The sequence below is a fragment of the Acomys russatus genome, chromosome 6, assembly GCF_903995435.1.
Source record: "Acomys russatus chromosome 6, mAcoRus1.1, whole genome shotgun sequence".
Taxonomy (NCBI): domain Eukaryota; kingdom Metazoa; phylum Chordata; class Mammalia; order Rodentia; family Muridae; genus Acomys; species Acomys russatus.
In genome coordinates this window covers 82,358,572-82,374,615 of record NC_067142.1, presented here as the reverse complement: position 1 = coordinate 82,374,615, position 16,044 = coordinate 82,358,572, and the positions used below count along the sequence as shown (strand labels likewise).

Below are 16,044 nucleotides of genomic sequence, written 5' to 3'. Positions count from 1 at the left end.
AATATCCGCCTTTACTAATTCATGATTACATACTTTCTATTGAATCTGAATCAGTATTCCTCCAATATGGTTGAGCATCATACACTTTGTATCTCTTATTATATAACTATTTGTTCTAGAAGTCCAGTTAGACAATTCTATTCAATGAACTGTAATCAATTTTGTATTTAACTCTGACCTTCTATATATCTTTTTCTGGTGTGTGTGTGTGTGTGTGTGTGTGTGTGTGTGCGCGCGCGCGCGTGCGAGCGTGCGTGCATGATTGTTCATGTGAGTGCCAATCTTAGGTTTTCTGTTTGTTTGATGTGGTTTTATTTTTTTTAATCTCTTCCTGACCTAGAGCTTGCCAAAAACCTAGGATATTCCTGTCTTCCCTTCTCTCTTACCAGCACTGAAGTTACAAGCCCACACTGCATTGCCGACCTCTTATATTTAGATCCTGGCTATGAAACTTAGGTCCTCCTTCTTGCACAGCCATTTTCCAGCCAAGCCACGCCCTGTTCCTATGTATCATAACCTTTCCCACATTTACCTGCTCTTGTTCGTTCATGAATTCACATACTTTTCCCTTATTTCTTTTTATGTAACTCTCAACTTTTTCTCAAAATTAGCACGAACATAAGAGGACGAAAGGGAAATGGGCTTCCTATCTTAGTTGAGGTTAAAACCGTGACATTCAGATGAGTTCAGAAGCACCCAAAGCAATGGATAACGAAGCAAAAGCAATGGGGAGAGCTCGGCTGCGAGCCTTTTCTTTCCTGGCATTTGCTTTTATAGTTAGCCAGCCACAATGGCCAGTAACCTTCTGAAGAAGGAACTGTCCACTTAGATATGTAACGACGTATTCCTCACCTCAATGGGAAACTAAGAATCTGTTCCTGAATCACTTCTGAAATTGTTCTGAAAAGTTGTGATTCACGTGCCTCTGTAATTTCCAATATTTAAAGAACCATTTCGATTGATGAGACCAATACCAAGCAGTCATCATAAGTACATGCTTGGTACTTTAAGTCTCCAAGGCTACACACACCTGCGGGAAGCATGGAACCAATTTTAAAATGGGATGCGTCCTTAGAAAAGAGTGGAGACATGGGTTAATAGGGGTGATGGTTTGAATGAAAATGTCCCATGTTTGAATACTTAGTCTCCAGTTGGTGGTACTGTTTGGGTGCGGGTGCGGGGAGCGTTTAGGAGGCATGCCCCTGTTAGAGGAAGTGTATCACTGGAGGCAGGATTTGAGAGTTTGAAGACAAGCACCATTTTGATTTTGCTGTCTCTGTTTTATGCTTGTAGCTCAAGATAGGAGCCGCAACTTCCTCCTCCTGCTACCATGCCTTTTTTTTTTTTTTTTTCTCACTTTGCCATAATGAACTCAAACTCTCTAGAACTGTATGCCTAAATAAACTTTCTTCTATAAGGTGTCCTGATCATGGTGTGTTATCACAGCAACAGACAAATAACCTAAATAATATGGATTGGCCATAGTGTCTATTTCCATATTTAAAAGGCTCCCTGATTGCTAATTTCCTAAATGTGTCCCTAGAACAAATGATGACAAATGCAGATGTCTCAGGGGAATTTCTATGGCAGTCATTACTCACGTGAAAAAACTATTACCAGCCTAGACACAGAGAGAGGACCAAAACAAACAAACAAACAAACTTCTTGACATGCTATAGGCCCCACTGGACAGGCCTGTGTCTGCAAGAGTCTGCAGAAAACAGAGCCAGCCAGCCTGGTCCTGCATGACAGCACCTTTAATTTAGCTGACAGAGATGTCTTACAAAGCTGCCCCCTCTGAACAGAGCCATCTTGGATATAGACAAAACTACGGTGAATAGTGACTTAATATATATATATTTTTTTTATTAAAAATGGTGCAAGCAAGAGAAGTAAAAATGATTTATAGAAAGTCTATAGGAACATTCTGTACCTATCCCTTTTCTGATTAGAGAGGTGGCAGGGAGCCTGGCTCATTAGGCAGAAGTAATGAGCCAGCCTACATGCCATCTCTAATTAGAGGAAGAATGCAGTAGGGCCGCCATGCCTATAGGCGGGTGGAGTATGGCTAGACATTGAAACCATCCTCTCCTCCTCCCCACTTCTAGATACCCATGGGATAAGTGGAAAGTGTAATAAAAATAGATATTTATGAGAAACCTCTTTCCATTTCTTGTGTTTTAATCATAGGTAAAAAAAAATCTTTTCTCGGTGTTTAAAAAATAAATATCATTTTCAGATTAAAAATAGCCCTTTGAAGTATCAGTTTAGCATTTAGTGTACTGAAGTAGAACAGAGTCAAGCCATTTTAGTCCTGCAGTGCAAAGTAGACAAATTTATAGTTCTCACAAACACCCTCAGCAACGCTTAATGTGAAAGGAAAGACTTTTAGAGACACTAGCTGCGGTTAAATACCTAATAAGGCTCACAAGATTAAAATGTGTTAGTCAAACTTTCTGTGTGTAGAGTGCTCAATTTTTTTCTGTTACGCTAATTATTGAAACTAAGTTTCTAAAAATGTTGACTAATGAATTTAATTTTTCACTTGCTCACTTGAGCTAAGACTATATACAAATTGAGGTGATTTTTTTTTTTTTAGAATTTTATATACGCATACAATTAATCCTAGTCATATCCACTGTCCCACACTCTCTTCAGCTCTCCTCCATTCCACACCACTCATCCTGCGTCTCCCTCCTAACTTCACAGAGGTAACCGGCTGTTCTCTGGATTACATTTGGGGCTGCACCACAGGAGAGAATCCATGCTGCCTGGTCTTAAAATCCACAACCAATGAAGCCACAGTTCTCTTTGGAAGATAACCTACTGATGCTGTCTATAAGCCATATCTTGCATGATAATGCCTATCAATCGTGTATCCATCAAAGACATTCAAAAGAGTGAAAACAGTCTACAAATGAATAATAATAATAAAAAGACAAAGTATCCAATCAAAATTTGCCCCTGCCAAGCCCATCTAGAATAGGTACTTGATAGGAAAGTGTACTGACAGGGCAAACAAGTGCGGGAAATTTCCCAGTGTCATTAATCATCAGAAAATGCACCACAGACCATTTGGCAGTATCGGGGCAATTGTGGTGGTCAGGGCATAAGTGTGTCGCAGCACTCAGCATTAGTAATTGTGATATTTCCTTAGGAAAGCTACTTAGAAGTATTTTTCTAAAGCTAGAGACAATACTACATACAATGTGGCTAAAACTGATATAGACAGTTCTGAGTAACAGGAAATTAGACTGCTCACTGCATATCTGTATGTCAGTTCAGAATCAGACAGCAGACATAAAGAGTGGCAGAAGTCTTTCTTGACACTGCCCTGTACACATCCATACAGAACACACTATCTCTAGCACTGATCTTTGGAGACAGTAAAAATATTCTACACTCATGTCACATGCAAGCTACACAGGTGCATACAATTATTAAAAACCCACCAAGTAGTTCCTGGAAAGATGACTCAGTGGTGTAGGCTACCTACACTCTCCCAGAGGACCTGAGTTAAGTTCCCATATTCAGAACCATGCATTACCTCAGCATCTAGGGATCTGATGCCCTCTTCTGGCCTCTGTGAGCACCTGCTCTCAAGTATACCCATTCTGCACCCCCCACACACATATAGTTTAAACAATAAAAATAAATCTTCAAGCAAATGCATGATGAAGCTATATCCCCTAATACTGATATTCTACCTTGTGGAGTGTTTTGAGACAAATAAAAGAATTTAAGAGTAGCTCCAAATGCTTGAGACAAGTTATCAGGCCATCTAAAACACCAGAGGAAAATTCAGCATAATATTCTTAGGCATGTTAATAAATTTTACAAACAAATAGGAATCACATGGTATAATCTAAGATGAATAAAGAACCCACAAATGAAATAAAAACAATCAAGGGATGTGTGGAAATCTAGGTAACCTCAGTAAAAGCCAACTCCCCAACAGTGCTTTTTTTCTCATATAATTCTTTAGGAGCATGAAACACACACACACACACACACACACACACACACACACACACACACACACACACACTTAAAGCAACAATACCTTTTCAGTAAGGTTGTAAAATTTCACAATTTGCTGTTGCTACGCATTAGAGCAAACTTTATGCTATATATTAAAATATGAAACAGCAATATACTTGAACCTAGCCCTTCAACTTCTATGGATTTATCCGAAGAAGTAATTGTAGAAATATTAACAATAGCTTTATTTACCAAAATGATTTAGCATATGGTTCACATGGTGCTTTAAATTGCATTCGCTCATTTGACAATTAAGTACTAGTACTAGGTACCAGATTCTTGAGAGTCAGTAACACAAACCCTGTACATTGCCTTGTTTCATGGCCTTATACTGGTACCGTAAGATGCCATATCATCGCCATCATGTTAACGTTGGTTAATACGAAGGCATTATTAGTAGCTTTACCTGGTTATATAGTCAGTAAGTGGTGAGACCCATTTCTGCCTCTAGACAAATTAGTACAAGAATATAGATTGTCAAGGAACTATATAACCAGATAATTATTTAAATATATAATATATACGCATATGAGTCTATGCATACCCATATCAGATGCAAATCTGGATATTAATGTATGTACTAATATATTACTTTGATAACTTAGAAAGATTAGAAATTATATAACCATTTATCACAGACACTGGTTTCAGAGGCGTGCAGCAGCTCCACGTTGGCTGCAACACAAGCCCTGTAAGGGAAGAAAGAGCACCGAGAAACGGGAAGGGATATTGACACAAAATGTGGGTCTTAAACATTTGGAGGGAAAAGGCTTATTTTTAGAGGGCTTAGTGAAAGCATATGTGCCATAATTTTCTTTGGGGGAAAGTATATTTGTAACCATAAATTTCACTGTATGGATAAAAAATCTGGGAGAATATGAAAAGTTAAATTATGTCTCTGAGGATGGAAATGTGTAGCATACTTCTTAGTTCACACGATTCCATGTTGTTTGGCTTTTTAGATTAAAAAAAAAGCATGTATTACATAGTGTTTTCACTTTAAAGTTCAATTTTTGAAGGCAATGGTGTTGGGTATTTCTAGACAATTTTCATTTTGACTTCCCCTGTTCTCAGCTTCTAGTGTGAGCTATCTTTTAATCTATATGCTCCAATAAATGTGGGAAACAGAAATGGCACAGAACTGATGTGGCACGTGTTTTTGGTGGTATGCCTCAGTTTCTAGAAAATAATGTGATAACTCTCCTTTAGGAACACCCTCATAAGAATTCAGTGAGTCAAAAAGGAGAGTGTATTATATGTCGTTCTTTTATTTTACATGTATAAGGGGCTGGGCATGGACTTACAGATGTATTCTTGCATGTGAAAGCCAAAGCGGACATTCTAATGCCTTCCTCAGTAGCTCTCCACATTGTTTTCGAGGCAGGGTTTCTCACTGGTCCTGGAGCCTATTGAGTCAGCCAGACAGGCTGGTCAGGAAGCTGTGTTCACCTATCTGTCATTGTGGGCTAGGAATGCAGACTCAGGACACCATGCATAGGTCCCCATACTGTGTGGCAGGCAACTTGCTGATTGAACTGTACACCCTGCCCTTGGTTTTAAAACGAGATTTGAATAAAGAAGTTTTTACTTTAAAGTTTTCCTTAGAGGATGTGTCCATGTGGTGTCTATAACTTATAGAGGAGCCATCTTGGTGGCTGTAATTAAGGATCCTGAGGTAGAATGTATCCTGAATGAAGTGGGTTCCTAAATTTGATGACAACTCTCCTTACAAGGTAATTAAGGGAGAACACACGGGGAGACCAAACTGAGGCAAAGTGGAACTGTGCAGGGACTGGGAAGCTTTGCCAGCTGCAGCCAGAACAGATGCATGGACTAGCTGCCCCTCAGATCCTCTAGAAGGAACCACAGGGCTGACTTCCTGGTCTCAGGTGGCTGGCATCAAAGAACACAAAAATAAATTGCCATTCCTATAAACTCCTATGCATTGGTGGAAATTTACTACAGTATCCCCAGAAAATGAATAATCTAAATATAGTATTAATATTTGTTTGCTTTTTGAAACCAGGACCTGCAATTGGCTAACACTAAATAGAATTCTAAAGACAAAAATCTTACCATTTAAACTCTGTCCTATTTGTATAGTGCTGAAGGCAGAGTCTGTAATTGAATCACGTAGAGTTCTTGTGTCAAATGCTGTATTGTTCTCCTCCAAACCATCAACAAAGAAGCTGATTTCTGTCTGATGCACCTGTAAGAATTATCACCGTCATCAAGAGAATAAGCTTTTACTTGATACTAACAGCATGCCCACAGCCTTTTTTCTTTCTTTTTTTTTTTTTTTTCCAAGTCATTTTACTCTTTTCCAACTTCCTTCGGATAGAAAAAAACAGAAGCAATTTACTTCAACAACAAAACTGTATCTCTGCATGTTACAGATCCAGATATGAATCTACACACTGGGATTTATGTGCTGTGATGACATATTCCAACGTACCCATGGGGTATGCATAGTGCTGTCCTGTATATGTACTGATTCTATAGCTAGGCTATCAGTGTTTTCTGAGGGTTGAATTATTTTTTAAATGCTAATGTCATCATGTCCATACTTAGAAGTAAATTAATATACCAGGGGAGAGGTATCCAAACCCAGATGTACCCAAGATTTACATATGGCCATTAGCCGAATTGCACTGCAAAATGCTAGCCATAAACTCTCATTTCTTTGAGTACTGGAATCCCTCCGATGGTTTCTTAATACATTTTCCCATTACAAAATAAAATAAAAATTTGCCTTCTCATTCTCAGCTGATCAGCCAAACAATCTAACAGCTATCTATATCATTGGAGAGCCAACTTTTCAATAAATACCTGGAGGATATTACATGTTAAAAAACTTGGTGTGGTGGCTGAAGAGTCTTTTCTATGCCATCAGCTATGATGCAGGATTGTCAAAGAAGCCACTAGAGGTACTTAACAAATAGGCCTCATTAGGGGCCAGTTGACCATCACAAAACCAGGTGACCACCCAGATAGGACCCACTGGTTGCAGCTCAGTGGCGTCTGGGTTACACTATAAAGAAATGAACATGGAGTATGATATGATTGATAGGAATCACCAACCAGGCAACATTTTGTAGGCAATACCTCATAGGTGTGTTATACACAGTCTTTGATGATTACATAGTAATTTGTAATAAACCAACAGTTGTTTAGGCACCAACTATAGTGCGTACAACACAAACTCTTTCTGTTGAAGCATTTCTGACTGTAAAAGGCATCCAAATTATTAAGGCAACCCAGATGGAAAGAGAAAGGCCTGAGAAGCAACGGGAGGGAGGAGAGAGAAGATGCACTATTGTGCAATTAAAAGGCTGATGTGAATGCTTTAATGGAGTGCAACCATAGGAATGGTATCTAGCAGGGAGTTTTATGGATGACGAATTGAGAGTTAGGTTCACTGCAGGCTCCATGATAAAGCAGATGCACTCGTCTGGCATAGGACTTCAATAGTAAAGAGTGCGATGCATGTGTGAGTTCACAAAGCACACGGACAATGTCTTTACCAGGTGCTCATTGCTATGAGCCTGGCATGGGTCTGCTACTATTTCTAAGTCACTGCATAAATATGCACCTTCAGTTATTTCTTAGTGTTTAAGAATTTCATAATGCATATAATATGTATTTTGACCATTCTCTTCCCTAAAACCCTCCCCACAACCACTTTCCCTCCCAAACCATTTCTAGAACATCTCTGTTAACAAGGATCTGAGACAGTGAAATGAGGTGAAACATTTACATTATTATGTGAATTATCACCATAGGAATCTCTAAAATCTCCCCACTTAAGAACCAAACTCAGGAATCTAGGGGTCAATGCCATAACTGGTTGGTAAAATGAATTACCTTGAAGAAGAAGAAGAAGAAGAAGAAGAAGAAGAAGAAGAAGAAGAAGAAGAGAAGAAGAAGAGAAAGAAGAAAGAAGAAGAAGAAGAAGAAGAAGAAGAAGAAGAAGAAGAAGAAGAAGAAGAAGAAGAAGAAGAAGAAGAAGAAGAAGAAGAAGGAGAAGAAGTTAGGCAACATTGTAATTCTTCCTTCCTTCTAGCCAATTTCTTTCATTTCAATATGGTCTTTCTAAAATAGACTGACCCAAGATTATATGAGAGTCCATTTTAAACAAAACTGAAATAGAACTAAAGTCATATACAGGTTCCTCCTGAGCCCACATCTATTTCTCTCCACTGAATAGTGCAGCATACCTTTTTCCCCCTTGCATGCCATTTTTCTCCGCTTGCTACTGTTATTTGGTGTTTGACTGTTATCATTATGAAAGATACAGGCTCTTCTAGTTTGTTATTTGTAGCATTATCTCATGTTTTACAGCGTCTTTGCACAACATGCAGGCTACATGAAATATAACTAGAGAAAAGTTCCCGGTGGTATTAATGCATAAAAAAGAACGCGGTTCCATCTCTACTGTCTTTACCCAGCCCAAAAACTGATGAACAGCCAATTTTCCTTTATCACATTAGCACAGCCATGAGGGAAACACATTTGTTCTCGTCAGTTACACTAAAGATACTATTACCAATCTAACATATACATGTTTTATATCAGCGGCGTTCTCAGAGCTTGAGAGAGTCAACAATATATTAACAGGAGCATGACAGTTTATTTAAGAAAAGAAAATTGTCTCTGCAGAGGGACAGAAGTTAGAAATGTATGGCTGGAGCCTGGTGCCAGTGCTCTAATAAAGGTTATAATTCTTGCGCTTTCTTTATAGCAGGTAGCACTCCCGTGACAGCTCTGTCATATCATTCAAATAAAAATGTTGTCTTTTACAAGTTTAAGGGTACCTTTATTTTGAGTCAGATAGAAGGCACGCCTTTGATTTTCTGTGTTATATCTGTCGTTGGTGTTCAAGACCTTTCTTTCTTCTTTTATCAACTCATCGCGCATTTGCTTAGTAGAAGATTTCAGTGTCAGTCATGGTGAATTCCAGAAGATGCTTTCACTTGTGTAGTACTTTAAAAGTGATTCATGATGATCCCAAGCTGCTCTCCCCACACCAGCCCCTCCCTGACCAACCATCTCTCTACAAATAAGATTAAATCTTTGGTTTTCTGAACCATGGTTTATGTTACAAGATTGTCCAAACTATTTTACAATTCTGATCTGGGGCACCATCACACAAACACTGTGAAGACAATAGTGCCCTTTTCGTAATAGTTCATCTCAATGCTCCCCCTTGCCAGTTACTGGGCAGAATAGGAATGGAGAAGGCAGGGTTCTTGCAAAACAAACTCTTATGGCTCGTGTCCTCTGGCCCTGGGCCGATGAGAGCAGTCCGCATGTGTTAGTTGATGTGCTTTGAGTGGGTAAACTGGCCAATGCAGCAGCATTTGCAGAAGGCTTTAAACCAACCCCCTTAGGGGTCCACAGACACATGGAAATAAGTATGAGCCATCTCAAGCCTTTATTCCATGGGAGTTCCTTATTCTGTTTTAACCACGTAGCTGCTCCACACTGTGCCCCGTGAGAGCTGGGCTTATCCACTTGAGTCGGGGGAGGGAGACGGTCATACATGAGTACAGCAATACGGTTCTAGGCACCATCCTCATGTAGTCACACCTGATTAGCCAGGAGGATATTTCAAGTGACACAAAAAGAAGGGCATGGTGGTGGTAGACACCTGAAATCTCAGCACTTGCAATGCTAAGGCAGAAGAATTACCACAAGGTGAAGGCCAATCTGGACTGACTACCTGGTGTAACTCTAAAAAAATTCTGCAATACATGTAAGTCTATATGCAAATTACATTTAATATATAGATAGTACTTATATTTAATGTTTTTTTTTTTTTTTTTTGGTCTGGGCTAGCAATACTCCCACCAACAGCCTTAAACTGTCTAACTAGACCATCAACACCCCAGACCTGAAGATCTTTCTTTTGGGCTTTTTTGTCAGGGTAGTCCAAGAGACTCCCAAACATTACATGCTATTTCTGTTACTCTTAGATGGCTCCTATGGATGGAAGGTAAAGTCCCTATTACTGAACACAACAAGCACAGTGGACTTGGGAACTAGAGGAACCAGGCTGGATCTGACCTGGATGTCTCCTCCCCGCAGACTACTTTCCTGGTACTAGAATGAACCATGCAAGCTTCCAAAGGAGGGAAATAACCAACAACATCCAGCTATGATGCTTATGAGCCACAGCAATGACCAATATGGCAGAACAGTCATAAGGATGCAGTTGCGGCATACACACCCCACCGTAACCACAGCTCTCTAATTGGACAAAGTACTCAGTCAACAAGAGGGAGACGTGTCTGGTCCTGGGAACCTAGACAACTACATGGGGCCAGTGAAGCCATGGCTCTTGGGGGAGGAAGAGCCTACAACCTCTTTACTATAGCAGCACAACCTCTAACTACATCCATATTTGTCCTTATCCCCACAGACCAATGCGGTCCTCACTTCTCATCAAGGAAACCTCTCTTTGCAGTAGACAGAGACCATTACAGAAAACTACAACTAAATGCGACAGAGTTGTGGAGTCTAGACCCAATGGATACATCTACAGAACACTCCGACATTTAAAGCTCAGACGTCACTGCAGAAGAAGAGATGGAAATATTATAAGAGCTAGAAGATTAGTAGCCAGAAACTGCTCTCACAAAAGTCTCACCGACATGTCTACCTAAGCAAGACCTGGATATATAGACACACCAAGATGCACATGATCAAACAAACAATTTTTTTTAAAAAATCACATATTAGTGAGCAATTACTAAAGGGAATATATAAATAAATCCATCTAGAACAGAACACAGATATCCAAGAAAGACCACCCACATTTCATTCTCTCAATGGACTATATGTGATAACAGAATACTTCCAACCTATCGGGTGAGGCTTGAATCACCATAAATGACATGAGTTGTTTTGAACTTAAATACTGAATTTTTGTGTGTTCAGTGGAGCACTGTGATTTGAAGGAATCCCTGTGGAAAGGTATCTTAGAGGGCTCGCGTGTAATTGGACTTTTCCTTAGAAAAAGTCTCAGCCTCCTAAGAAGGCCATGTTCGCTAATTTAACTGCTCTCATCTTAGAGTCAAACCATTCTAAGCATTCTGAAAAATATGTTTAAAAAAACATTTACTCATTTTACTCTATGAGCATGAGTGCTGCCCTCTGCATGCATGTGCATCCCTTGTGAGCCTAGGGTCAGGAGAGGGGTGGGGGGGGAAATCCCATGGAACTGTAGTCACAGAAAATTGTGAGGCACCGTGGATGCTGTGAACTTAACCCAGGACTTCTGCAAGAGCAGCAGGTACTCTTAACCTCTGAGCCACCCTCCAGCCCTAGAATAACATGTTTTAAATAGATTTAACATGAAGTGTTTGGCAACACAGCCTAAATTCAAATTCACCTTCAAAAGATAATGGGTTATACAAACATGCTGAAAGCCATCTTGAGTGTTAAGGAATTCAATCGGAAAGAAAACCACCGTGGCATGAACCAGAATTAAAAACAACCCGATGGAGGAAAAACCAGCCTGAGACTTTCTGAAATAGAAATTGCCCTAAAATAGATAAATCTATTTCTAAGTGAAAAAAAAAAAGCAGATTTGCATAAAAGATCCCACAATACTGTCTGTAATTCTTAAGCATAAGACAATTTGTCCCCAAAACTCCATAAAGTTATTTTAAAATATCTCATGTATGTTATATTCCCCTCTCTGAGAGCACATGGAATCCCACCCCCCACAAGTGCTTGCCATTTTAAATCTAAATGAGTTTTTTCTAACTCACTTTATTAGATCTTATCTTTAGCTTTCATTATCACTCCAGCTTCGGTTTATGGATGATGGCATCGCAGTGGCTCCTGAGCATAAGACTGTCTCTGTGAATGGGATCAAGTTGGTTCCATAGAGGTATTTGTCTGAAGCATTAGGATTGTTAAAAAACTATAATAAAAGTTAGTCACAGAGAATTGAAACCAACAACAACAATCTACTCAAGGTCTCAGAAGTCTGTGTGGTCTCAGAGCCAGTTTGAAATAGTCGATTTTATACCACCACTGCAGTCCAGTTAGCGTTTGGAAGGAACAGCCATTGAATGCGTAGACCTATCCATTGAGTCTTCCCTCTGCAACTCTGCGGAGTGGTCTGGTAGGGAGCACTGGAACAGTAGCTAAGAGTTACATCCTGAGCCTGATCCAGGCGAAGAGAGAGAGAAGGAGGGAGGGAGGTTTATTCTAACAAGACCACACCTCCTAATCCTTCTAATCCTTTCCAAATAGTGCTACGCCCTGATTAAACATTCAAAACATGAGCCTATGGGGGCCATTCTTATTCAAACCACCATACTCTCAGTACATTCTTGGGGGTCCTATAGATTAAATGCAGGGTTGAGTACACACTAGACAGGTGATTTACCTCTGAGCTGTGCCTTCAGTTCTCTTTCTACTTTGTCTTTTGATATAGGAACCCGCCAAGTTGCCCAAGCTGACTTCACATTTGGAATCTCCCTGGCTCAGCCTCTTAAGTACCTGCCAGGACAGGCAGACTTGCCTTCACTGCACAATTCTCCATCCATGTGGGTGCATGTTTGGAGGTCAGAGGCTCTGAAAAGCTGAGCTGTGTGACATACTGTCATTCCTGATGAATTCTAGGTCATAGCATCATGCCTCCATTTTTAATTTATTTTTTTATTTGTGTAGTATATTCTTGCTTTCTGACATAAGATAATTATCCTGGTCAGTTTATTTTTACTTTCCTTCCTTAGTCCTAAATTCAGCCTTTTCTCCAAGGCACTGTAGTTCCCTTTAATGAAAAGTGTATCTAAAAACAAAGATGAACTAACACTCTGAGTAAAAGACAAAGAAAAAAACCACAAAGGCCTCCGCAGTTCACCTCTAGTTAGGACATTCCTCTATCAGTCAGCTACTTTTTCAGGTATTTCTTCATTTATTCATTTAGCTGAGTCTCTCCTAAGTCTAGCTGTATTGGTTAATTTTGTATTGCTATTATAAACCCTATGACCAAGGGCATCTTCGTTGGGGAAAAAAAGGTTTATTTCTTCTTACAACTTGCAGCCTATCTTGACAGGAAGTCAGGAAGGGAAAGCAAGACAGGAACTGGAGGCAGGACTGAAGCAGAGGCCGAAGGGGCGTGTTGCTTTTCCCATGGCTTGCTCAGCCTGCCTTCTTACACACCCATGGAAATCACCCTAAGGTTTGCACTATTTACAGTGCGCTGGGCCCTCCCACATCAACCAACAACTAAGAAAATGTCCTACAGACTTTCCTATAGGCAGTCTGTTAGAGGTATTTTCTCAATCAAAAAGTTTTCATTTTGGAAGCTGCTAACCTGAGCTGCTGGTTCACTCAGGAATTTAAGTTTTATTCCTTCTCAAGTCTCTGAGGGGCACTGAAGACAGATAGTATAGTTTTACAACCAAGTTTAGCTGGTTAGGGGACAAGATCGTTTTAGATCAAGATAAAACAGTTAAGCTATTAGAGTTGAGATAGAATAGATATTGAATCTCATTCGGAAATTTAGACCCAACAAGACAGGAAAGACATTTACTTCAAACTGGACAAATGCAGATGGCCAAGTCACTATGAATGTAATATGTATAGAACTCATTATTCTCATGATTGTCACATGCTTCTCCCTGCTGTATGTAGTTTGTTTTATACATGTGTAATAAAATAAATGTATAAAATTTTTTCTCAGTTTTCTCAAATAGCTCATTTTGTCAAGTAGACCAAAAACAAAATAAAACAAACAAACAAACAAAAACTAACTAGCATACTACCCAGTCAAGCCAGAGATTTCTAGACTAGACGCCTGCTATATTTGCCATCTCTCCTCTCCCCCTTCCCTTCCTCTCTCTTTTATTCTTTCCCTATTTCTCCCTCCCTATCTTCCTACCTTCCTTCCCCCTCCCTTTTTTCTTTCCTACCTTCTCTTTCTATATATTTCATTTTGCTTTCTAATCTTTTTGGGTGTGTTTGATTGTGGTATAGATGTGAAGGCAGGTAAGTGGCATTGAACATCTGCTCTTACCTTTCAAGCCCTCAAGCTTCCAAGGCTTGTCCGGTCTCTCTGCCTCCAATCTTACCCTTAGAGGCCAGACATTATAAAACACACACTACCTAGTCTTACCTGAGCTCTGATTGTTTGAACTCAGAGCCTCAGTCTTCCAGGACGAGAGCTGTAGGCACTGAGCAATCTTGCCAGCCCCTTCACTTCCTTTCTTCTCAGAATATTCTTATCTGTACCCACTGTTTCGTGTCTTACTTCATTTCTTTCCTTATCATTCGTCTCCTTTCTCTACCTAGAATATATAAACAACTGTTTCTTTTCCCTGCTTTATTTCCTAGAACTACAATTACTGCCTGTTGGGCACCCACTCAATTTCCACTGAATGAGTAAAGCTGTGTCTCAGGTCATCAAAGTATGAGATTGGTGGACAAGTAAATTGAGAACAGGAGACAGACAGGCAGAATGTGAGGGAAAGTTCTCAGAAGCCTTCAGGTGATGCTGACACACCCCTTGCTCTTTTTACTTTTTTTTTTTTTTTTTTCTTCTTAGAAGATCTGGTTGCTTTTACTTGTAAGCCTAGAATAAGAGACTCATTGTAACTGTATGGTGTAACTTTATAAATACTTCTGATGTCCATAAAGGCTGACAGGCGTCAGATATGTGAGGCCAGATAAATCTTCACGCTATGAAAAGCATTCATTTGTTTTTTTTTTTTCTTAGAAAGAAAAAATAATGAGCTTACATGTGTTTCCAGTGATTGTTTAAAAAAAGAATCAAGAATGGAGGTATTAGAGGGTGAAACAATTAAAAGGTGAGGTTGAGAATTACCATGACTACAGCAGTCCCATTGTCTCCCCAGATGCTTCCACCTAAGCCTACTTCCTAATTCCCGCAACAATGGATATTTATAAATTAGTATACCTTCATGACCATGGGAATATCATTAGGCTTATGCAGTAACTTAGAACCTTCCACAAATTCACCCCAGAGCTAGAATTTACATTTATCTAATTTAAGTTGAAATCTAAATAATTATGAAAGTTTTCTTTTCTAAAGATGAACTATAGGGATTAAGAGCTGTGGGTTAACTGACTGTGCTGTCACTACTTTTCAGCTTTAACTGTTGCCTGCCCAGAAGCCCTGTGATATCCACACAGGCCTAAATTAGACCTAATAGGTTTTATCATGCTGTCCTACTTTGTTTCCTCACATTCTATATTTCTATTTTCTGTTTATTTAAGGTTTCTGTTCTGTTCTTATTCATCCCTCACTGTGAAAACACACACACACACACACACACACACACAAGTATGGCGACTTGAATTTGAACACTCAGTTGGTAGTACTGTTTAGGGTTTTTTTTTTTTTTTTATCCATTTATGCTTTGGGCTGTGATTTTCTTTACCAATCTCATTTTTATTTGATTTCTACACTTGCAAACTACTTTTAATAAAATAAAGGGCTGGGGCTATTTCTTGGTTGAGTGAGTGCTTGCCTCACCCACAGGAAGCTCTGGGTTCAATTCCTAGCAGCTCATAAGCCATAGGATGTGATACGCACCTATTATCTTTTCACTGGGCAAGTTCACATAGGAGGAGCAAAATTTCAAGGACAGGGCCTGGCTTAGAGACTAAGAGCATTTGTTGTTCTGCAGAGGACCTGGCTTCAATTTCCAGTGTCCACATGTCAGCTCACAACCACCTGTAACTCCACTTACAGGCCTTCCATGGCCTCTTCTGACATCCAAAGGTGCACATTTGCTGCACACATGTAAGCAAAATGCTTATCCATGTAAAATAATAAATAAATCATTTTTAAGTTGAAAATAAGAGAGTTAAAGACTAATCTAGGATATTATGAGACTCCGTCCCCCCAAAAAAGGGCTGGCAAACTGGTTCAGTGGGCACAGCTTTGCGCCTGGTGATCTGAGTTGGATCCTTGCAGCCCACATGGTGTAAGGACAGGGCAGACATTTGCAAATTGTCCTC

At 39.7% G+C, this 16,044-nt stretch overlaps 1 protein-coding gene across 1 annotated transcript in view; it reads right to left on the bottom strand.

Moving 5' to 3' along the window:
• The window catches only part of Ush2a (usherin), a 696,795-nt gene that overhangs the window by 636,778 nt on the left and 43,973 nt on the right, over nt 1-16,044 (bottom strand). Inside the window, exon 3 of the mRNA XM_051148119.1 lies at nt 6,118-6,250. Coding sequence (XP_051004076.1) covers nt 6,118-6,250 — 133 coding nt within the window. The remainder of the gene's footprint in view (nt 1-6,117; nt 6,251-16,044) is intronic.